Genomic DNA, 25,900 nt, shown 5'->3' with positions numbered 1-25,900 from the left:
ATTCCATTCCAAGCTATGCATTTTTAGGAAGTGACTGTACTACATAATCATTTCTGATAACACAATTGTTAAACCCAAGACCTCTTAATAAGCACCCTAATGTTTCAGGATTGTTTGGGTTGATAAATAAGGAACAGAGAGAACCTTGCTAGATGACCTTAAAAAAGGGAATGTGGTGATTTTCCCCGCCACTGAAAGCAGGATATAAATTCACTTGACAGTTAGACTAATGATGGACAGTATCCGACTGTGGACCATCTGACCCTGACATAGAGCCATCCTCTCATCTCATCCTCTTATCAAACTTTTTCTTTAGTTCTTTTAAAGGAGAAAAGAAAGCGTTTAGTTTACTCAGGGACAAAGCTTTGTAAATCTGACGTTACAGCCTTGGAATGAACACATGCATTCTGAGTTTTTATTAGCCTCTTTCAAACAGTCAGAATTTGGCCGGGCCACAATGCATTTTTCTCTCTCCATCAGAAGCTAATCGCTCCCAAGCAGAGTAAGATTATTGACATTCAGAATTCAATGCATGCCTGAGAGTTTGACGTCACTGGGTTTCCAAAGTGCAGGGTCTCAGGCTGTGCTATTGTGTTAATTTTTTGACAACGAATGAGTTTGTTAAAAGATTTGTCAATAATTTGTTAAAAGAAACACTGGAAAGTTACAGGAGATATCTAGTGGGAAAAAAAGAACCTGAAAAAACATCCTGGTGCTGATTTAATGCAGCGGAGACAAGTCTCTGTGCCCAGCTAAGAAAAAGCCCAACACAAAACCTCCTGTAACACTGTAACTTGTTGTTTTGAAACCTCGGTTTTTGTTCAGATTGAACTATTCTTTTGACTTCTCCCTTTTACCTGAATGTTTGCTGAAGTCTACATCAACGGGTCAACTTGACACCACAATCGACCTGTGAATATTTAGTTTTGCATAACATAATTCCTTACAGGCAGAAATAGAGCAAACATTAACTGAAGAAACAGTAGCTTATATGAATCACACTTATCTGACTGGGGGAGTCAATGTAACAGTGAAATTAACGTTTTTCATTTCTTAATGAAATTGTTAAAGGAAAAAATGTAACCGTGTGAAATGATTGGTCATAGATGTTTTGTTATTTGTTCAGATGAACAGCTTGCTAGTTGGCTAACCAAACAGATAGCTTACTAACTAGCCAAACAGCTAGATTGGTTAGCTGGTGGATCTCTTATTATAGCTAAGAGGCAAAGCCCTGGCATTATAGTCTTGCCTCTGTGCACTAGCTTTTACAACTCTTCTGCAATTTTCATTGAGCATTTCTTTCTGGGAAAAAAACAAACATGTTCCTGGGCTTTACTCTCCATATTCTACCGCAATAATTACTTTGTTAGCATACAAAAAACTATACCTCTCATGAAAATTAAAACGGTGTGCTGTTTAGAAAGGCTCTTTTCCAATGCTGTATTTTTTTTTGTTGTATTTTGTGTTATTACAAATGCATATGGGATTTTAAATTAGTTTTTCTTACGTCCTGAAACAGACACTGAAAGTTGTGGTTTCACGGCTCTCAATTTCTTTGATCTGCTACTTTTGATCATATCCTACGCACCTGCCCGACAAAAGAGGTGTGCAAAAAAGCTTTCCTACGTTACAAGAGAGATGGGAAATGTAAAATGCAAATGAAAAGTTAGCATAAGCCAGAATAGACAATTAGGAGAATAAGACCCAGGTTGAAATTGCTGCCTTTAACGATGCAGTAGGTAAGCCTTATGAAGTAACTTTCTGTCATTTGCTGAAACTGACCCTATGTTCCAGTAGAACTACATGAAGCGGGTCATTTAAAAAAGATTCCGGCTCCTCTGGCACCACCTACAGCCTGTAGATTTGTAAAAATCCACCGCTCCCTGTTCAGATGCACCAATCAGGGCCGGGGGGAGGTGGTGGTGTCTAACTGCGATTTGGTGTAAAGGGGGGAGGGACTGAGAAGTTGTTGATGTTCAAATCATTTGGGTAAGTCCTGGATCTTTGCAATCCTTCCTACTGCAAAGGTCATGATGTGATAATACTGTTTGATTAAAGAAAAAAAACTCCTATATTACTGCATGAGTAATTGCTAAAAATGGAAATAAAACAAACCTGACAAGTTTCGTCCCTAAATATAGCATTGTGTCCCTGCCTCAGGTTGAACGATGCCCCAGTGAGAGGCTATGAGGAGGACGTAGGGAACAAGACCACCATGAGGTTCTTCTACCCTGAGTCGGCCTCTTACAACCCTAGACTGCACAACGAGCCCGGCACGCTTATGGTCCTGGTGCCTTTCAAGCCGCAAGATCTCCGCTGGCTCAAAGAGATCCTCTATAATGAGAAGAGGGTACAGGATATGTGTGAGAATGCACTCTCTCTCTCACACAAACACACACACAGCTTTCCATCTCACATCGTCTCACTTTCTTTCCGACTCTCTCTGTCTCACATAAACACACTCCTTTTAGCTTCTTTCCAACCCTTGCCCAGCCATCCATATCAGGAACAAATACTTAAAAGGTTCTACTTCAGTGATGCCTGTGCCCTTCAGAGTGAAATGTATTTTCCATCGCAGACATCCTTCACTCTGTTGCTCCCGGCACCTCCGGCCTCCTTCTGCTAATAGTTGCAGGGTCATTACTTGCTAATTTGCACATAAATTTGGTTGCCTCCAGACATAAAGGAGTCATAGCTTCAATTGTATCTATGTTTCTGCAAGTGAACTCAGTTTTCTAACTAAAAATAGCAATCTTTTACTCTATTTCTGTCCTTTTTTTTCATCTCAATTTCACAACATCCGGTGTCTTATCTTTATCCATGTTTATGTGTGCTTTCCAGGTCAGGAAAGGCTTTTGGAAGCCCCCTCCCCAAATTTGGTTGGGTGACACCAGTAAAATCAGAGTGCTGGACCCCCACTTTCTGCACAAGACTGCAGACAAACTGCTCCGGATCCCGCTGCAACCCAAAAGTAAACAGGTGAGAGATCCACTTCCATGTCACTGTTTTGAGAATCATGAACTTTAACTGTGGTGGCAATGCTTTTCCTCTGTTGCAGCTCATTAATATTTACTATTTCTGTTAACCTCAAAATAATTTTCCCACTAGAACCTTCTCTCGTCTCTTTCTTGTTTGTTCCCTTTCTCCCATAACTCCCTTTTCCCCCTTTCTGCCCTTCACTATTCCCCACATGAATGTTAACAAGGCTGGATGGAGCATCCGCTGATTAGCCACAGCTTGTAGAATGATACATCTTAAGCGCTGTGATAAACAGTTTACTGGAAGAGGCATTTCTCTCGAAATGTAGCCGGGTCAATAGCTATTTTATGGATCCAATTACTGCAAAACATGATGAAGATTAGCTTCTGCTTGACATTCTGGCATCCCATTACATGATAAGCTTTGTGTGTCTTCTAGGCTGCACAGTGAATCACTGGGAAAATAATTGGCTTTTGAAGGAAAGCCAAAATATTGTATACATTTCAACCAGATGCTCTGTTTTTAGAAAAAAGGGCGGTTCCCAGTGTTTCGTCTCTGTAAAGCTGATTATTGCTGTTTTTTCAGGAAAAAAATCCCTGCGTCAACAGATTAGTCGATCTTTATTGTTTTGTAATGTTTGGCTCAACAAAACAAACATAAAAGTAAAGGATAAGGTGAAGGTAATACAAGATAACTTTAGCATAACATATCAAACAAAAATGGAAACCATAAACTAACTAATGAAACTATAACTGAGGAAACATAAAGTGTAGGCTACCATTGATTTATTTAGTTTCACAAATTGGACTTCAACTCTTTGGCTGAGGTGATTGGATTTTGAAACCCTGGGATTTGACTAGAACCATTACTCATGTAGATGTTTTTATTGGCCCATTGCATCCCATCTGCCAAGAGGGTCTTGTTGTGTGTTTGGTAGGGATCTTGTCTCTGAGCCAAGTTTTGTTTTGGTTCTGCTTGTTCCCCTCTCCTGAGCCCTTTTTGTCAAATAGTGAGGCGGAGGGGGTGGGGGGTACCCTTTTGGACTGCAGTACAAACACACACGCTAGCTGGTGCATGAGAAGAGTGAGCAGTGGGAAGGCAGCGATCCTACAGGCTATCAGCGGGCTCGCCCGACAGGAGCTCTGCGCCATCTGCACAGACTGTCTGGAAAGGGCTAACGGGGGGAGGAACGGTGGAAGGGAAGAGAAGGAGAAAGATGGAGGGAGAAAGCAATGGGGAGACCTGGAGCCTACAGACAGTTACAGAAAATTATACTTTCTATAAGAGTATTAAAACATCAGAAACTGAGCTAGCTTTGTTGGAGTTTGCATTTTCTCCTACTGCAACAACAGGAGCTGGTCCCTGGGCGTTGGGCTATGGATGCTATATATATATATATATATATATATATATATATATATATATATATATATATATATATATATGTATATATATATATATATATATATATATATGTGTGTGTGTGTATATATATATATATATATATATATATATATATATATATACAGTACAGGCCAAAAGTTTGGACACACCTTCTCATTCAATGCGTTTCCTTTTTATTTGTATGACTATTTACATTGTAGATTCTCACTGAAGGCATCAAAACTATGAATGAACACATATGGAATTATGTTCTTAACAAAAAAGTGTGAAATAACTGAAAACATGTCTTATATTTTAGATTCTTCAAAGTAGCCACCCTTTGCTTTTTTATTAATAAGGGAAATAATTCCACTAATTAACCCTGACAAGGCACACCTGTGAAGTGAAAACCATTTCAGGTGACTACCTCATGAAGCTCATTGAGAGAACACCAAGGGTTTGCAGAGTTATCAAAAAAAGCAAAGGGTGGCTACTTTGAAGAATCTAAAATATAAGACATGTTTTCAGTTATTTCAAACTTTTTTGTTAAGTACATAATTCCATATGTGTTCATTCATAGTTTTGATGCCTTCAGTGAGAATCTACAATGTAAATAGTCATGAAAATAAAGGAAACGCATTGAATGAAAAGGTGCTGGGGAGGATGACTCACCCCAAAACCAAAAACGAGTTATTTTAATTTACACAGTGTCATCGATATACATTACTAAGCCTCTATTGACAGCTCGGCGTGTAGAACTACCCTAAAGCATGCCCTGCTAAATTGTCAATTTTAAAATAAATGGGACCTTAATTTACAAAATGTACATCATGTTGTATTGAAGAAAACTTAAAACTAGCGATTGAGACCTGAAAATGTTTGCTGAGGTAATAAATCAAGTGAGAAGTAGGGTCATTTTCTCATAGACTTTTACGTAAGCCGACTACGTTTTTCAACCAGGGGAGTCGCCCTTTGCTGGAAATTTGATAGAATGCAGGTTTAAGGCACTTCCACATTGGTTTCACTTTTATGGCCCGAAAGCTCCGTCCATTATTTTTTACAGTCTATTGTTATTCCTCATCCTCAAAATACCAGTAGGAGTCCTGTCTGTAGCAGACCTCCTCTTTGCAGATACCACCCTCAGCTAATGAACTTGCCAGATAGACAAGGACCCCCTCAACACACATACACACACACACACACACACACACACACACACACACACACACACACACACACACACACACACACACACACACTTCTCCCCACCTTTTCATTCCTTTGCATTAAAGGCACATATGCACACACACAACTCTTATGTTCACACCCCTTTCCCCAAACCCAAGCCTCTGCTCCTCCTCCCATGCTCCGTGGGCCAACATCCAAACTATGCGCCGGCCCGCTGCAGACCTCTGGTGTTCGATCGTGTGCTGGCGACCACATGAGGCTAATACACACAGAATGTCAGCTGTGTCCCATTTTGGGGTCCTCAGTTTCTGAACTAAAGAAAAAAAAAGACAGACTGAGTGCAAAACCAAACTGATCTGGTGTAATGTTTTAGAGAGGAATGAAGAGTACATTAAAGAGACTGTGTTTCAATTGCTTCTGAAGGCTGCCGTGGTTAGACTGCCTAGATATGGCAACATTTCAACATGAGTGCACTTAAGCATAGCAACACACACATACAGATACTAAATACACACTGCCATACACGTGTACTCTTTCCTGTCAGGGAAACCAGAAGTAGAGAGCCTGTCTCTTAGCCATCTAAGGGGTTGTGGCTAAAGAGCTGGACGCTAGATGAAAACTAATTTTTGCATATGAGCTGAATTTGCATAGATCCAACACTCGACAAGTTGCAGCTGACTACCATAGGTAATGTCTAAAAAATCAATAAAATGATATTGAAATTGTAATAGTTAATATACATTATCTTATATGAATCAATAGTCAGTATACAAAATACCTTTAGTCTTGGTAAAAATCAATGGTTTTGACAATCAGTAAACTTTGGCTAGTGAAAATTTGGGAAACAGGCCATTGTAAATACTGGTATTGTATTATGCAGTATAAATGTCCTTGCACACAGGAGTCTTGCAGAGAAAACTTGATAACGCGGAAAGCTGTAGAGGAGAGAGATATGAAAAGGCTGTTGGGGAAAGTGTGCACATGTTGGAGAGGGATGGAAAGAGAATGTTTCTTCTATCTCCCAGTCATGTGGAAGTGATTCTCCTTCTTTTCTTTGTGAACATGGATAATCATTGACAGAGTAGTATGGGAAATGGCAAACAACACAGGGAAATCTCTGTGTACAGTAAGAGCCCGCAAGGGACATCATAACCAACATGGCTCAAGTCATTACATCTCACATTAGTTTTTATTTCTAAAAAGATGTCAGTGTTTTTTTCATGTTTTCCGCAAGGCATATCACAAGTGCCAGTCAAAGAAACGTATGTATTTTAACGCTATTTTTAGGACAAAGTTTTATTTTGTGTAGCGTTACATGGGATATTGCCATTTTCTTTTCAATTGAAAATAGATTTGAAAAAATAGAAGAGAGACAATTCAGTTCAATTCAATTTTATTTATAGTATCAAATCATAACAAGAGTTATCTCGAGACAATTTACAGATAGAGTAGACCACACTCTATAATTTACAAAGCCCCAACAATTCCAATAATTCCCCCAAGAGCAAGCATTAGCAGTGGCTGTTGCGACAGTGGCGAGGAGAAACTGCCGGTAATAGTCACAATAAAGATATGGGATGTAGCGTGACAAGACAGAGGGGGAAGACATGCAACAAAGGTTCCCATGGATACCCTGTTATTTGTATATAATCTCTTTTCGACTTTAAGTTAGCCATTAAGGGTGTAATCATCATCACGGTTTATTGTCTTTTCTTTTATCTCCTTGTATCTCTCATTCTGACTAAACGAAATAGCATGCATTAAGTTTCAGTGATACCAGCTTATGTGTACACAGTACCAATAATACATATCTACCCTTCCTCTTGGTCTTTGGCTTGTTTAATGTTTTAACATTACTAAATTCAACCCTTCACCATGACACACTCATCAGCAGACCAAAACGGAATCTTTTTTACAGTTTTCAGCGGTGACACAGAATGAAAATCTGCAGAATTTAGCAGACTGTTTTCTGCTTGGGGTGGAGATTTGTTAACATGAGTTTTAATTTTTTAAATTTGTCTAAAATGTGATGGATATTCTGTGAAACTCTGTGTCCACAGATTCCGTGTGGCCCTGCTCATACGTCATCACTGGTGCATTTAACTGTCATTTTTATTAACATTATAGATTTACTAGAGATAACCTGTATGTATGAATGAGACCTCTTCACATAAACCTAAAGGCAGTACTTGGTGCCTAAAGTGCTTCTACGAGATAATAATAATATTAATAAACTTTATTTCTGTAGCACTCTTCTTAACAAAGTTACAAAGTGCTTTCCAGAAACAGCAAATAAAACCAAGAACAACACAGCCAACAACAAGGAAATAGAGGTGTCATAAAGCACCATATACAGTACAGTATATATATATATATATATATATATATATATATATATATATATATATATATATATATATATATATATATATATATATATATATATATATATATATATATATATATATATATATACAAACACACACACACACACACACATACACATACATATATTCATGTATACACGCAAGCATACATCAGAGATGTTCACAAGTAATTTTTTGGAAGTCCAAAGCGAGTCTCAAGTCTTTGAGTTCGAGTCCAAGTCAAGTCTCAAGTCTCTGGCCATCTGGTCTGTCCCTAACACTGTATTGTTAAATCTATAGCTACCATCCATACAGTACAGTATCAAAATCAGTTGTAGGATAACTTTATGGGGTCTACTGCAGTGCAATCTGAAGAAACACAAATTAAGTACTTTGTTTCAATTTCATAACTGTATTTTTCAACATTTCAACTTGTGAAAGGGAAAAATATCACGTATGCTTTAATGGAGCTAGCTTAATTTTGTTACATCCAGAACTTACATTGGGTCTCCAATTTAGGACATTGTATAGTCTAATCTTCTGCTACTTAACACATCCCTCTAGCCCTCGGACCTGGTGAAATTTTAACCTAAGTCTGTCACATCATATGGATACAACTATAAAGATACAATTTGCCTGTTTCCACCATTAGCACAACACTTTGCGATGGTTAGCTTGTTACCTGTGACGATATATGCTAAATTTAACGTATATTTCACATTGGCAAGTGTATCTGGGTGTGTTTTGAGATGCCTGATGAAGTTTGACGTTGTTGATCCACCATCATTTATCTTGGTGCCACTGTTTACGAAGTTATTGAAAGCAAAACTAATGACAAAAGGCACAACTCCGGGAGGACTTTGTCAATGCATTTTTTGATATGTGAGTGCGCGCACATAGGCATAGAGCACTGTTACGTTGCACATTATTGCAAAGGGCAGGGGACATGCAGCTCGTCATACGTTTCCCCAACGTATATGCGCCAATAAAAGAAAATAGAAATACATGAATGAATTTAGATTTAAAAAGCAATAATTGCATGAAAACAAGTTGAAAACAGAGTCAAGTCTGAAGTCTTTTGGGTCGAGTCGCAAGTCAAGTCTGAAGTCAGCTGTTTGTGCGACTTAAGTGCGACTCATGTCCGAGTCTCAGACTTGAGTCCCCATCTCTGGCATACATATATACACACATATACATACATGCCTGTAAATGTACAAAGACATACAGTAAATGGGCAATGGCAGGGCAGGATTATAAAAACCAACAGCGTATTAAATATTCATAAATGCTTTACTACAAAAGTAAGTTTTAAGAAGCGATTTAAAAGTACAAAATACTAATCCATGTATGGTGTCAGAGAGCCCTGTTTTTGATTTGCTTTTCTATTTTATTATAATCATTATTTCGTTGTTGTTTATAATTTCAATTTATGTATTAATATATTTTTCTATATTTTCTCTTAATATTCATGATTTTGTGTCTGAGGACTCAAAAATGAGATGGCATATCTCGAGGAGCTCCTCCTTATTTTTCACTGCGGTGCCTTACATTAGGAATTGACCACAATGTTCCCATTATGGTTGAAGGGCACTGTTTTGGACCAATATTAAAATTGCAATCAAAATGTTACCATTAATAGAATCTCAGTTGTGTGCCATCCAAGCAGGCTGTTACATTATTAACCATATGCATTGATCCTGGCATTGATTTCCATAAGGCAAATAATAAAGGTTGTCAACAGGTCTCAAATTTTCTAGATGAAGCAGAAAACTGTATACATTACAGTGGACACATACTGTTCTTTATTTGCTATGCATGAAGCCTAAAAGCAGCCGAATAGCAGCTACACATAGAAAGAAATTACTATGATGAACATAACACTCCAGCAATACAATAGTCTACATGTTTTTAACCTTTCAATAAGGACAGGGTAATCGACTAAAAAAAGCACCAGCATACACTAGAATGTTTTTTCTTCTTTTAATACATTATTTTCTTAGCTGAAGGTTAATACATTTATCAAGTATTTTGCATCAAACACATCAAGGGGCAGTTGTTACTTGTTCTGGTACTGGTCTCAAGAGTGCTTTTCTTCAGAAGAGGCCATACTAAGGTAGTGAATAAGCTGCTGGAAAAGACCCAGTTTGCAGGGGAACGTGCAGTAACTCTTCTGTCACACAACCAAGACTTTTAGGAAGCTGCCAGGGAGGAGGGGTCAAGGGTACAGGTAGTGTTGAGTAAAAGAAGATGCCACATTGTTGAACAAATATGCAGTGACTAAATTATAACTGTAAAGTGCACACACGTGTGCTTTAACGGTATCTTTTACCGAATGTTAATTACCTCTTCTCTGGAAAAAAGCTGCAAGACAAAATGAGGATTATCTTTGTATTAAATAACCTGGAAAGTTTGATCCCGCTTTTGCACATTTCACAATGTTCCTTTAAAATGTTTGGGTTTTTTTGTTTTGCAAGAAGCTCACATGATGTTTCACGTTACATAACAATCATTTGGCAGATACTTTATTTCAAGCAACTTACAGTAAGTGCATTCATACTTTGTAAGAACAAGAGCAAGATGTGTTTTTTTTTTGTGCTGTAAGTTTTGCATGAGGTTCACAACGATTGCCGCTGAGGTCACTGGGCAGTATTGTGTACATGTGGAAGGCTTGTGTTGACGAACTGCAAGTGAAGGTCAGGAGCAATTGTCTGGAGCAGCTGTTTCTGTTGCCCTCTATTTCCATCTAGTGGTCAAATGAGAGGCTGCACTTCGGTCTATTATTCCTGGCTGTCTAAAACACTCAACACTAGCTTTTACTACAAAACCAATGCACAATTAGTATTTTACTTTTTACATACATTCTCATTTCATAACCTCTTTTATGTGTCAAGCTAATGTTATGTTGAGTGTATGTAGAGTTTTAGTTACAGTTTTTTACAATCACTTTGCTATTAATTTCAGAACCTTGATGTCATTTTTCAAAACTCTAGACACAAAACTCAAAACGGTCATCACTTGTAACACAGGCTGTCCAATGTTCAAAACATTGCATTGTGCATTCATAGCTCTAAAGAAGTCTTGCACTTGCACAATCACTGGTTCAAAAAACAAATATATTGTGAAATACCATTGAAACATTACTTTAGATCAGCCACATACAAGCTACCCATAATTTCACTGGGTCATCGTTTGTACAATCATTAAATATTGTAGTACAAAATAGGTGATACATGTTTCATTATGGTACTACAAGTAAATACATCCCTGTAAAAGTACTGCAGTAGTAGAGAGAATAATACAGACCAATGTGGTATAAGTATATATATATATATATATATATATATATATATATATATATATATATATATATATCCAGGTAAGTCGATTGAGAACAAATTCTCATTTGCAACGACAACACACACACACACATATATATATATATATATATATATATATATATATATATATATATATATATATATATATATATATATATATATATATATATATATATATATATATATATATATATATATATATATATATATATCTCATACCTAGAGATTAGCATGGTTTTATTTCAGTTAGTCTAATAGATGGTTTCATTTGCATATAGAGATGATTTTATGGAAAGTACCCCATGCCAATCTCTAGGTATGGTGAAGGGTATGTGATGATGTGGGGGGGTATGGTGAAGGGTATGTGATGATGTGGGGGTATGGTGAAGGGTATGTGATGATGTGGGGGGTATGGTGAAGGGTATGTGATGATGTGGGGGGCCTATTTTAATGCCAAAGGAACTTTATCAGGATGCATAGTATCCTGGATCCATGAAATAACTGGCCTTTAAAAATAAAAATCTGCCGGCCTTTATGGGAATTTAACATAGGGGTGTACTTATTTATGCCCCCTGTATTTTAAGGAAGAACATTTATTTATTTACGATACATTATTCATTCACAAAGACAATTGGTGTCCTTAAAGATTGGATTTTTCCTCATTTTTTTAAATTAAGACATTAAGATCAATTTGTAAAAGATGATTTTTTTATTCCTCTTTTTAGTCAACTTTAGCATGGGTGTCCTAATTTTTTCACGACTGTAAATTATATATCTCAATCATCAGTAGCGAGTTGGAAGAATCGGACAAGCAATTCCAAGGGCCTGAATCCATACAGTGCAATACTGTAAATAGTCTGAAAAGTTGGTACATGGGACCATAGAAACAGTGTCTGGTAAACAGTAGTACAGTACAGTAAAGGTAGTACATGGGAACATAGAAACAATGTCTGGTAAACAGTAGTACATTACAGTGAAGAATGATGATGAAATATTACATCCATAGATACTGTATTCTAATTGGTTCATGCTCCACGCTAACTGGTGACAATGAATCTCTGTATCTTGAAACTTTCATGATGTAAACATGGAATATTGTTTGTCTGTTCCATACAACCATGTATTAAGAGTAATGCAACAGTTACTTATCATTTTGAGTAGTTGTATGGATTGATAGTTAGATGATTGTAATGAAATGAATAGACAATTATCTGAAATGTAATGTTTGAATTGCTTTTTGAAATAGTAGTACTTTGATGTTAAGTTGTGTCATATTGAACAAGTGATCTTTGTTAAATGAACAAATGATCTTTTGTTTATGTGTATTGTATCCAAGCAATTGAAAAAAGTGTTAGAGTTTTGAAAAATGTGTATTTTGATCATTGGTTGTGTGTTTTGTGTCTAGAGTTTTGAAAAATGACGTCAAGGTTCTGAAATTAGTAGCAAAGTGTAAAAAACTGTATATATATATATATATATATATATATATATATATATATATATATACACAGTACTTTATATATAGTATATATAAATTATATATATCAATCATCAGTAACGAGTTGGCAGAATTGAACAAGCAATTCCAAGGGCCTGAATCCATACAGTGCAGTACTGTCAATACTGTAAATAGTCTGAAAGGTGGTACATGGGACCATAGAAGCAGTGTCTGATAAACAGTAGTACATTACAGTAAAGAAGGATGATGAAATATTACATCCATAGATCATGTAGTCTAATTGGTTCATGATCCACGCTAACTGGTGACAATGAATCTCGTTATCTTGAAACTTTCATGATCTAAACATGGAATATTGTTTGTCTGTTTCCATACAACTATGCATTAAGAATAATGCAACAGTTACTTACCATTTTGAGCAGTTGTATCGATTGATAGTTAGATCGTTGTAATGGAATGAATAGACAGTCATCTGAAATGTAATGTGTGAATTGCCTTTTGAAATAGTAGTACTTTGATGTTAAGTTGTGTCATATTGAACAGGTGATCTTTGTTAAATGAACAAATATTCTTAGGTTTATGTGTATTGTATCCAAGCAATTGAAAAAAGGGCATTTTGATCATTGGTTGTGAGTTTTGTGTCTGAGAGTTTTGAAAAATTACGTCAAGGTTCTGAAATTAGTGCCAAAGTGATTGTAAAAAACTGTAACATCACACACCATACAGACAAACATTTTATTGCAAGAGCTGCTTAATCTGTCAGTGGTTTTCAAAATACTGTTACATGTCATTTAGCTGAAGCTTTTATCCAAAACAACTTACAATTGCAATATTGCACGCATCTGGAGCAACTAGGGGTTAAGTGTCTTGTTCAGGGACACATTGGTTGATGTGTCACAGTGGGAATCAAACCTAGGTCTCCCACACCAAAGGCATGTGTCATATCCACTGCGCCATCACCGATGATGTGTATGATAATCATTTTTAAGTGCTTCTGATTTTATTTGTAAGAATTGCCATAATCCAAGTGAAATTTGTTGCAGTTGTGTGGTACCAGCTGTCTGCCAGGGAGTCACCAATTTCAGAAATGTTCAAATCCTACACAGATGGACTTTAAAAAGTTTGCCAGGAGACACAATTATGGCAGTGTGCTTTCATTAAGTTTTGTTTGTTTCAGCAGCCAGTGCATCCTACCACGGGTATCCTCGCTGTGTTTGTTGCTCTCAACTACTGTGATGTGGTCCATATTGCTGGTTTTGGATACCCCAACACAAGGAGCCTAAAGCACCCTATCCATTACTACGGATATGACACCATGAAGTCTATGAAGGTGGGTTCCAGTCATCTACTTCAAATGTAGTTTCTGTTTTAACATCCTGTGTTATAACATGCAAATGCTCCTTTTTCTATCTGGTGCAGAATTCTTACCATGACCTCAATCATGAAGCTGAAGCCTTAAAAAAACTGGAGGATTCGAAAGCCATTTTGAACCTGCACCAACAATGATGATACATCCACTTTTCCAGTTTGATTTAATCCAAAAAGAAATGATTGTACACCAAATAGCATTTGAATGTGGTTCACGTCATCCCATCCAAATGAAATCTTAATGTGCCTTCTGCAGTGGGATGCAAGACATTATGCTGGTACATTATGGCATTATTTGGTGACACGAGTGTCACAGATCTAGCTCTGAAGAATGTTTATCTTCCTGGCGCCTAATATTCTGTCAAACTCCAAGACATGAAACGTGATTTACCTGCTTTTTAAACAACTTTCCTTCAATTTGTCCAGTAGAATAAACGTTGGTAACATGGCTCACAGTTTTTAAAGTTTTGTAACTTTAAAGGTTTTGAATCACAACTTTCATAGTTAGTTTGCAGGACATTAACTATTCATGTGGCGACCCAGTTGTCGTTTTGTGATAAGCAAAGTTACATCACATTATATCTGGACTTTGCATAATTCCAATGCTTTAATGTTTTTATGGCCATTTGATAGCATGGGTTCATTTTCAGTATTATCAAATCAGAATCTGTTTTACGGTAAAGAGGTATGTAATAATCTATAGAGATTTTTTGTGAGATTTAACTTTCAATGTACATTTTAGTTTCAATGAAAGGAAAATGAATTGATCACAATCCTGATTTACACAGTTTTAGATTCACTTTACTTTTTGATCTCTTGGACTGGAAATACAACTTGTATTTTGCCAATTTCTTAGAGTGTTTGATTACAGTCTGTTTTTTATTTTTATTTATTTAATCCTTTTTTTGGGGTGGGGGGCTATTTCTTTTTAGAAACAATACCAATAAATGGTGCCACTGGATATTTTTTATTGTACAGAAAATGAAATCATTTTTTAATTAAAAGCAAATCAAAATGAATCTTATTTAACATATTTTTTGTCAACTTATTTATATTCAAATGGATTATTGTACACGCTCATATATCCACTGTATGGACATCCCAACACTTTCATTCACATTCATTGACCAGAGTGACCCCCCCGCATTGAACTGCTGCTTGCCATTAACATTGATATCACTGTACACCACTAGATGGCAGACAGACTCTATTGCATGCATATTACAGTAGGTAATCTACTGCACTGCACATGGTGCAGTCATGCAGCAGGCCATCTCAAGGTGCCTGGGGTAATGGTAACAGCAAAACTAGCACTAGCACATGTGTTCGTTAGGGAACACGTACATGTACAGTATGGACATCTGGAAGACTGGAACATTTCACATTATAATTGAGAATGACGAACATGCATATGTCAGTAGCGACAGATGTTAATGATGGTTTCTACTCTCTGTAAGCACGGCCTGAATGGAGTTGTGCCCTTGGCATTTATAAACTAGGCTCACTCGTATGGTGGTACAATATAAGCTGTGACAGGGTCCACTTTATCAGCTGATATCAGAACTACAGTAGACATTTGTTGTGCTTTCAATCATAGGAATGTACAGACAATGCTGGAAAACTACTGCTACTATAACTACTACTACCACTTATAATAATAATAATAATAATAATAATAATAATAATAATAATAATAATAATAATAATAATAATAATAATAATAATAACAATAATAATATCTTACTTATTGTGACACATTCCTATTCCCATTCCATATTCTGGTGTGAATGTGTTCTTTTATGAAGGTAAAATCTCAAGTGATGCAGTAGTGCAATAGTGATGTAGACTTTCTCCTCGACATCAGACTGTAAGAACGATGAAAGAAAGATGAACTGGGCCATTGTCTGCTACTAGCAGAACTCAATTGACATGAAGGGGTGTTTTTACTACCGTGTACTAATTCTGCTATTGCATGTTAGCTCAGCTGTGTGTTCTGTTCTGCCTAAATCTGTGTTTTGCCTGGATGCTGCTGATATGGAGGGCAATCATGTTTGCAGTAGGACAAAGACCATAATCAAACACCTACCTTCGTATTCAGTTTACTAGAATTGTCAATTGTTGGTACTAACTGATTTTCTTACAATTGAAAGCCAATCTGACAAACAAAACGTCCTTTTTTAGCCCATTTAAAGCTCATCATTTTAGTTCTGAGAGATATCTATATGTGTGGAGGGGTATTGTCGCATACTGTAAAACCATCAGGGGCGATTCTAGGATCAGACCTTTAGGGGGGGCTCAGCCCTTAATGACAATGTGACATGGATACAGTGCCTTGCAAAAGTGTTAACCCCCCCTGCTAAATCAGTAATTTCATTAGCAGATAATCTCTGAGCTAGCTACTGAACAAGATCAGCTAACATTTTTTGACACTATGAACACTATTGACATGCTTAAGCCCCCCTAAAAAGGGTCTAAAATCGCCAATGAAAACCCTCCTTTTTCATCCATCCATCAAGCATTCAGGCATGTTAAAAAAGCACACACGCACAAGCTCCACATGTTTCTACTCAGATCTACAAAGACTGAAAACACCTCACCTATATTGATTCTTTAAAATATGTAACTAGACATTATGTAAATTAGCTGTACTTTTGATATGCATTTGTTTTCCGTACAACACAGAAAGCGTTGGAGGAAGAACCCAGTCACGTAACGCTTAATGGGCTTTGTTTACTGCTCTTACACAACAGGAAGTTACATAATTGTTTAGGATTTGTGTGAATCTAGGGGCTGTTTATATGACAACTGAAAATCAGGTCAGACATTTCAGGAGAATCTATTGTACTGTAAGCACACCTTTGAACTCCACGGTCCACATTGGGCTTTAGTATGCCACAGAAGGAACATGTTATGTACAGCGCTGTTAACCAAAGCATATTATGGTACATATTTTTAGCCTGGGTAGCTCCTCTGTGAATTAACTCCAAACTCTTGCACCGATCACGCTGTGGTGTACTAACTAAGCACATTTATGCATGTTACGGTGACAGAATGAGCCTGTGGCTCCACTAAACAATAGGATTTGTTTGAAATGCAAAGCTTTGAACTTTCAGGCAGACCTGAATGCATTGGTTGTAATTTTTCAAAGCAGCAATTTCATAGAAATATACATGGCCCGTGACGATTGCTGTGACACTGTGTAAGTGCAGTCGCATGCAGGCTGAAGCTCTGACAGTGTGATTGTTATTACAGTATATCTCATTACACCATCTGCTCAATGCTCCCAGCCTGATAGTGCCACATCATACTTCAGATCACTTGTTTTCTGTGAATAAAAGTGAAAAAAGCTCTTATGCAGTTTGGTGTCAACAAAAGGGATCAGGAGCTGGAAAATTAATTTGTATGTGCTGCAAGGTGTCGGTTTTCTACCTTGAATCATTAACTTGATGATATCAGGGAGCCTACAGAGTTATGTAGTGACGACACCCGAGGACTCCTTTTTCTCATTGTTGAAAAAGAATGAAGACACACAATGTGGCTCTATGATGTGTCTGTGTAAGGAGCCCAGCGGACAGTTTGTGTGGGAAGAGGCAGAAAAGGTATAGTACTGTATGTAGCCAGCTACCTAGAGAGAGGGCATCTTGCTTGGCTCACTGATAACTCCCCCACAGCCCAGAGAGCTGCTGTGAGTCAGGTGCTCATGACAACACAACACTACCATGGGAACCAGGAGAATGAGTAGAAAATAAGAAGAGTGAGGTAAAAAAAAAAAGATAAGCTGCTTTTCTCCAGTGTGAGTTTTGCTAGTTCTGCTTTTTCCTTCATAAAGCCCCTTTTCCCGACTCTCATGTGGGCACTGCGTCCATGTGATGTTCAGTATAATTTCCATCCATTCCTCCCTGCAGAGAGGCTTTGGGCTAAAAAAAAAAGCAGTGTGTAATGCACAGTTTTATTCGGTAACTGAAAAGGACAACTGTCAAAAATAGCAACAAACTGAAAAAAACATTACCAAAAAAATAGAAACAGACTAATTCGCAACACTTTATGCTAAGTATTTCCATGTATCTGTTGCTCAGCCCAAAAGGTCAGCCAACTCAGCTGATTTAAAGGCTAACACGCCATCATTGTTTTCTCACAGGCAGCCAAAGGAGTATTTTCTGTTAACTCAGTATTTGTTCACTCATTAAAAATGACACAACATTCATTCACATTCAGTGAATGGGCTGCTGAGATGTAAATTTAGGTTTGTATGATGGTTTTATTATCAGGTTTTATGAAGTTTATGTTTGCATGTCTTTTAATAAATGCTATTACAAAGTCACCGTGGAGTAAATGCTGGAGGAAACAGGACCTGTTTTGAGCGCAAGTTAAGCCAAGTTAGGGTCAGAGCAAGTCATGTTTATAGTCTTCCAAAAAAAACAATGATTCAAGAAACAAATAAATATGTAACAATCTTGCTGATAGGGCTTGGAATGATATGCTTTTGTCCTGTTTCAATTCTTTCAGGATACGTGGGTGCCAATTCGATTTGTATTGCTATTTCCATTCATTGCGATTCTAGAAGTATTGCGATTCGATAGTATTGAGTATTGCAATTTTCTTTTTCACTCAGTCGGACATTTAGTTAATTTGTAAAGTAGTACATGACATGTATTTTCTGCATTTTCTGCTTTCGATGTGTTTTGCTGGAAACACATATGACGTAGTCACTGTCAGCTGTACCGTATAAACAGTAAATATTTAGGTGAATCGTTGGTAAAAAAAAATAGTAGAAAGAAAATATTGAATATTGAAAAGTATCGATTTCACAATACGTACAGTTTTGATTTTTTTTTCCCACCCTTTCTTTTTGAGGCTGTGACACAGACAGTTGGCATATTCTGTGCACCAGCCATGGCAAAATAGGGGTCTGATGTCAGAGAAGAGAATAGATTTCCTTACCTCTGAATGACCTCCAGATACAGCATGGAATACAAATTACACATGTCAATGTTTTGTGTGTGTTTGGATGTACTGATTTGTTCTGGCTCCATGTGCAGATCTCCAGGTTGTTTGTACCGCTAAGCCACATAAGACTGTTATCCTGCTACACACATACTGTAGAGTGTGACAATCTTGTCCTCCTCCTGTTGTGCCAAAGAGGGTGGAGCTTTTATCCTGGCACCGCTCTTTCTGTCAGTATGTTGGTACATCTGTCTGCTTGTCCTCGAGGACTGGATGTCTGGAGGCGGCAGTGTGTACTGTACCTCTATAACACACGACCCAGTATTTTATTTTATTTTGTGTCACCAGAGATGGCAAAGGACCTCACACATGCTGCATGACATGAATGCTGAATCAGGCAACTTCACACAGAGTGGTGTGGCAGACTGTACAGGCAGTGTGTGTGTGTGTCTGTTTGTCTGTGTGGGGTGGGGGCATAGGGTTCCTGCCCCCTCCAATGCTGAACAGGACTACAGACAAAGAAACAAAAATCTAACTTACGACATGAACAGACTCCAAAAGGAGAAAAAGGCCCTTATCTATAAAACCCATAAAAACCTTGTTTCTAATCTCGAGTATGTCTCTATAACTGTAACTATTCATGACAAAATAATTAACAATTCAGGAGAAAAAACACGAGTTTGATACTCAACAACTTAGCTAATTGGTGTGAGTGCTTTGGTTAGATTTGTGAAAAGTTTAAATATAACATACTCATTGCCTGTTTCAAGTAAAAAAAAATCATGGTCTGTAATGCATTAATGAGTAACAATTCTTTGGAGCTGACTAAAACCATTAAAATGTTTTAAGACAGTAAATACAATTTAAAAAAGTAGTTCCTGGAGATTCTTTCTATTTTCTACTTTTCTCTCTACTTCCCCATTGTGCACCTTTTTGTTCAATACAAAATTATTAAAAAAGGAAAAATTAGATAACACAAGCTAAGAAGCTTGCCCGTTAGTTTAAAGGAACACACTGACTTATTGGGACTTTAGCTTATTCCCCGTATCCCCCAGAGTTAGATAAGTCCATACATACCCTTCTCATCTCCGTGCGTGTCATAACTCTGTATGACGCACCCACCGCTGGATGATGCTGGAGGTAACTGGTCCAAGCTCCATTTAACCTACTGCTCCCAATAAGTGCCAAAATAGCACCAACATTTTCCTATTTACATGTTGTGATTTGTATAGTCACAGCATGTAAAAATAACAGTGTCACATGAAACACAGCCATCTTCTAATACATACTGGGAAGTTCCCAGTAGTAGTACAAATCACAACATGTAAATAGGAAAATGTTGGTGTTATTTTGGCACTTATTGGGAGCAGTAGGCTAGATGGAGCCGGTTACCACCAGCATCTGTGCTAAGCGAGGCTAGCGGTGGGTGCGTCAGACAGAGTTACGACACGCACGGAGATGAGAAGGGTATGTAAGGACTTATCTAGCTCTGGGGGATACGGTGAATGAGCTAAAGTCCCAATAAGTCGGTGTGTTCCTTTAACTCAACGCTGAGAGGAGAATAAATTCAAACAGTTCATTCAAAATACGTATTTGTACCATGGACTCCTGTCATGGATAACTATTGCATTCTTCAGATTTTGATTCAGATGTTTGTTAAATCCAGATTGCTGCATAAAAATAGGTGACATCAAATATTTCAACTTAGCCCTGCCCACTTCTAACCAGTGAGAAGAGAACAAAGAAATACAGAAACCTTTTACAGTAATAGCCAAACTGTTCAAACTTCATCAGAAACTGTTCATGTTCATGTATTAAGAAGCTGTGAGATGTGAATAATGTGAGCTCCCAGTCCACAGGCATCTAATACTCAAGCTTTACACCTCCACAGTAGTTGATACATATTAACATCAGAGCTATTGGAGCGCATTATGAGTTGACTTTTTGGAGGACAGACGCTGCCTCCTCCTCACTCTGAGAAAGGAGATATGGAGAAAGAGAGGTGGATATAATGTTTCGATTTGCACTCATTAATAATCAATATATCATATCTAGTTTTATACAATACCACTGCTCATTACAGATAGCAGAATAGCTGTCATAAAGGATTTCATTTTCATTTAGCACATTTTCAAAGAAGTTGTACCTTATTTACCCTTATTCCTTAATGTTTTCTTTTACTACCGAATATGTTTGTATTATACTGTAAGTGCATAGTAGACATTTATATGGGACTGATATGTGGTGACCAGCAGGGTAGAACAGAGACAAACCCTTATTTGTCTTGTTTCTTTATGTCACACTGTCACTATTTATTCTTTATTAAAATTGTTTGCTGACACATGGGAGCACCTCACTCATGCTGTGTTGACTGTAAATCCAGACGAAAAGAGCTTGGAAAAGAGTGATGATGGGATCTGTCATACAGGATCTTACTGTTATTGTTATACACAGATAAATAAAAGACTGAATGCATGATGATATTGTAAACTCGAGGCAAACATTGGGGTTTCTTTTGCATCATGTTCTGCCTCTATCTTTCTCTCTGAAATAGAATCAGAGCTGCTTTGGATAATTGAGCGGCATATTGCACTCTTATGGCGAAATGTGTTTTTTTTTTGCTTGCAATGTGCACTTACATAATAATGCCGTCGCTTTTTCAATATCCATTCGACTTTTTTGGAGTAAGCTGAAGCCTTTTGTACCTGTCAACCACCTCTGGATGTGGTAATGACCACCCACGTTATCAAGAGGTCAATTCTCTCTTTCTCCTTCTCCTGGTCTGCTTGTAATACAGAAGCTTCAGTAATGACCATACAAAATAATGTAAAAATATCGCCAGAGGTGGATTGTTTCATAATGCCTAAAAGATTTTTTTTCCTGTCTAAATGATATTCATAAGCAAATACTCTGAGTGGTGCAAAAGAGCTCCTCTACAAAATCCACTCGTCAGCACCGTCATGGTAATGGGAGTGTCTATTTTGCACTGTAAACCCATTTTTTAGTTTAGATTTAGTTGTAATTAAACTTTTTAGTAGAGCCGGGACTTTAACGCGTTAATTAAGATTAATTAATTACAGACTTTAATGCGTTAATTAATTACACAAAAAATAACACGTTAAACATTTTTTACGCATTTTAATCACACTTATTTTTGCACCGCGGGACGTTTCTCACTGGATGAGTTTCGGTGGATCGATTATACTGGAGCACCAACTAGCGTTCATGACTTCAGACCTTTTATATATGTCAATGCTTCAGACAACAACAAACCTTAGTGAACATGAACGAATGGTTGGCCCCGTGGATGGGAAATTTTGTTATAAAAAACAAACGGATGGAAGCGTCGATTAGAGCATGGTTGTGTGCATGCTATGCAACAAGGAATTCGCATATCACCGCAGCACATCGAGCCTCAAGTATCACCTCAACGCAAAACATTTAGCAGCTAGCGTGGACGTTAGCCCGACTCCGAGTACAAGGACCCACACCCAACCTACACTCCACCAGATGACTGGTTTAAGGACCAGGGTAACTAAGTCTGAATGTACTTGAAAGTATTGTGTTTTACTTAAAAAAAACATAGTTTACAGAAGGTCTACCTACCTATAGGCTACCTGAATTTCTGAAATGTACTATATTTCTAAATATGCTATTGCTACACTTAATGGCAAAAATTGCACTGGTCTGCTGGACTTGGTTGAACAAAAATAAACAATATTGTGTTGCTTAAGCTTATGTATTCAGTCATTATTCAATGGTATACTAAAAATCCATGTGAAAAAAATTACTTCTCACTGTTCTCAGGTCAAATATTTATGGAATTAAAATGCGATTAGTTTCGATTAATTAATTACAAAGCCTGTAATTAATTAGATTAATTTTTTTAATCGAGTCCCGGCCCTACTTTTTAGTGATCACTACCTATTATTTTATGTGTTGTTATAACCATATTCATAACTAAATCACATTAGTTGTTTGTAATAATCAGCTTAAGTTTGCAGTACACAGATCATATTAAGCAGAGATACAGTAACTAAGGATGTTACGTATCTGGATGGGAAGAGCGGGGTTGTTTGAACTGTTGCGCTGAAGCGATGCAAAGGCTCATGGGAAAAATTCTATGTTCTGAATGGTTTCTGTCCTAGTTAAAGTGTGTTTTAATTAGGGGTGAACGATTTTGGAAAATAATCTAATTGCGATTTTTTTCACCAATATTGCGATTTAATATGTCTTTGTCTTCTGTATTATTCAACAAAGACAAGCAATAAATCATTGTATAGTATGAACAACACAAGACAAACTGTTCTTTCCTGGAGGCCAGGCCTGTATGTGATGATGAAATTAGGTGATGCATGAATTTATGAATATGAAAGACATCTTTTATTTAACTACTTCAATCACAGTAGTATATTGAGCACTGACCTAGCCTGGTGTAAAAATTCATATAAAAGTCAGAAACAAATCACACAAACTAAAGTGCAGATTGCAGAAATATAAAAACAAATATGTGGCTTTACCACACTTAGTAGTATTTAGATTATTTAATTTAATAAACAAATGTAAACATGTGGATTACACTTTTTAAACACTGTCTTTGAACTTTACTAGACAGTTAAATAAGTAAAAATATAGTATATATAAAATGGTGTATTTGTTTACAGCGCACACAGAGGAGCTGCCTCCAGCCCCTCCCCCTCTTGAAGTTGCGTGCTGCGTGCATGACAGCGTCAACTTTGCACTTGCTCAGAGAGGCTATCGTTACGTTAGTAGTAGCATGCTGCTGGTGGTCTTGCGGTGGGATTAACTGTACTAATAAAACCGTTGATACAACGCGGCCACGCTGCTGTGAAAGCTACCCGAACGTCATTTGGTTGTTACCCCTCTCCACGGCAGTCTCCTCCACTCCATATCTTTATAATGGAGCTAGCTAACTGGAGCTAACCGCTAATCAGAGCTAATTGTTGCTAACCGAGCCTTCAGTTCTGCGTGCCTGTATCCATTAACTGCATGTATGGACTCAAGCCCGAATAAAACCTTAATTTTACTAAAATGGCTGTAAAAGTTTTAAACTACAACTCAGAGTTGTTTAAATGACAGAAATCTGCTCAAGGTACGGCGTAGCGTTAGCATACCAAGTGATGCTTTCTCTGCGAAGTGCAGACTGATTTGCTCTCACGAGTCACGTGACCAAATCGCAGCCTTTGCGATTAGGAAATCGCGTTTTAACATATCGCAATATTATTGCAAATGCGATTAATCATTCAGCCCTAGTTTTAATAATGTTCTAACAATGTTTTGGGTGTGCATTTATGTTACCTGGGTTTTAGTTTTGTATGGTTGATTTAGTGTTCTACATTTATTGTTGCACATGACTGAGACCCGGGTGGGGACTGATGGGGTCTCTGTAGTGGTCACATTCAGTGGCATACACAGATTAGAAACCAGTAACTGACAGGACCCTTTTCCTTATTTAATGGAGACAACTAAGCAGTGTTGCCACAGTTACTTTGAAAAAGTAACTTAGTTACTTTACAGATTACTTGATTTTAAAAGTAGTTTAGTTACTTTACAGATTACTTGATTTTAAAAGTAACGAAGTTAGATTAAAAGTTACTTTATTAGTTACATGCAGCAGCTGCCGACGTCACCCCTACAGCCTCAACATAAAAATGACAACCGGTTTACTGTGAGGCAGCTCAGCGTTGCCAGTAGTAGGATCTGGTTTATTATGGCACGAAAGAGAGCGAGTCAACCGTGTTTAAGGGCAGCATTTCCGCTACAACATAGGCTTACTGCCCGACCAACTTCTTCAACTGTCCCCCACTTACTGGTTTTGCACCGAAGTCCAGCTTTTGTTGTTTGGGTGGTGGGGGACCTCCTCTCTTGCTCTGTAAGTTTGACTGCACTGCTGCAACTCTAAATGTTTCTTCAAATTTGACGTAGTCGCCACCAGCACAGAGTGTACAACGAACCTTAATATTGCCGTCTTTAGCTGACACAAACTCTAAATAGTGACTGTATTTCCAGCTAGAAAACGAGCATCTCTCTCCTCCCTCCATTGTTGTTTACGTTTGTGTTGCTGCGTGGTACACGTGAACTGTCCACATGCTGAAAACGTGACTTGTCGCATACGTGACTTCACTCCCCGAGACGCAAGAAGAAAGCAAACATATATATTTTTACTAAGGAAAATGACAAATAGTAACGCACAGTGACTTGGATAAGTAACTTTAATCAGATTGGTTTGGAAATAGTAACGCGTTAGATTACTCGTTACTGAAAAAAGTGCTCAGATTAAAGCGTTACTAGTAACGCGTTACGTGGCATCACTGCAACTAAGTAAACATAAAATGAACATGATGATATACTTTCAATGTCCTGTATGCATTTTGTACACATTGGTGCCCCAGGCTGTTTTAGCTGTATGAAACATATAGCGAATATGGACATTTTACACACATTTGTTTAGGTTGTTTTGGCTGATATTCAGGCAACTATCACATGCAATTGTATAATCTTTAGGGCCTGCCATAACCATACCTGTAGTAGTGCAAGAACCCCTGATATGTCCCACACTGAGGGAGGGGAAATATGGTTCCTGCGAGGACATCGATACTTCACACAACATAGGGGCAGAACAAACATAATAGTTTGTAATGCAGTCTTCAAAACCATTTCTCTTGGTGTTCTGTGGGCTCTCTTTATACTCTCTCCATTGAAAAAATTACCTCTAAGGTGTAATCTTTGACAGGGAAAGTGACATAGACGAGAATCCGCCTGAGAGTGAGAAATGTTGAGGAGGATCATGATTATGAGGCATCCTCCTCAGATGAGAAAAGACTGTAGGGGTTGACAGTCTTGTTGTCTCTCAA

At 37.6% G+C, this 25,900-nt stretch overlaps 1 protein-coding gene across 1 annotated transcript in view; it reads left to right on the top strand.

Moving 5' to 3' along the window:
• Positions 1-15,105, top strand: part of st3gal4 (ST3 beta-galactoside alpha-2,3-sialyltransferase 4) — a 41,818-nt gene extending 26,713 nt beyond the window's left edge. The window contains exons 10-13 of the mRNA XM_028573928.1: positions 2,161-2,350; positions 2,842-2,979; positions 13,894-14,043; positions 14,133-15,105. Of these exons, the coding sequence (XP_028429729.1) occupies positions 2,161-2,350; positions 2,842-2,979; positions 13,894-14,043; positions 14,133-14,219 (565 nt within the window). The 3' untranslated portion in view covers positions 14,220-15,105. The remainder of the gene's footprint in view (positions 1-2,160; positions 2,351-2,841; positions 2,980-13,893; positions 14,044-14,132) is intronic.
• Positions 15,106-25,900: the final 10,795 nt, after the last annotated feature.

This window comes from Perca flavescens, chromosome 3, assembly GCF_004354835.1.
Source record: "Perca flavescens isolate YP-PL-M2 chromosome 3, PFLA_1.0, whole genome shotgun sequence".
NCBI lineage: Eukaryota > Metazoa > Chordata > Actinopteri > Perciformes > Percidae > Perca > Perca flavescens.
This window is presented reverse-complemented; position numbering and strand designations above follow the sequence as displayed.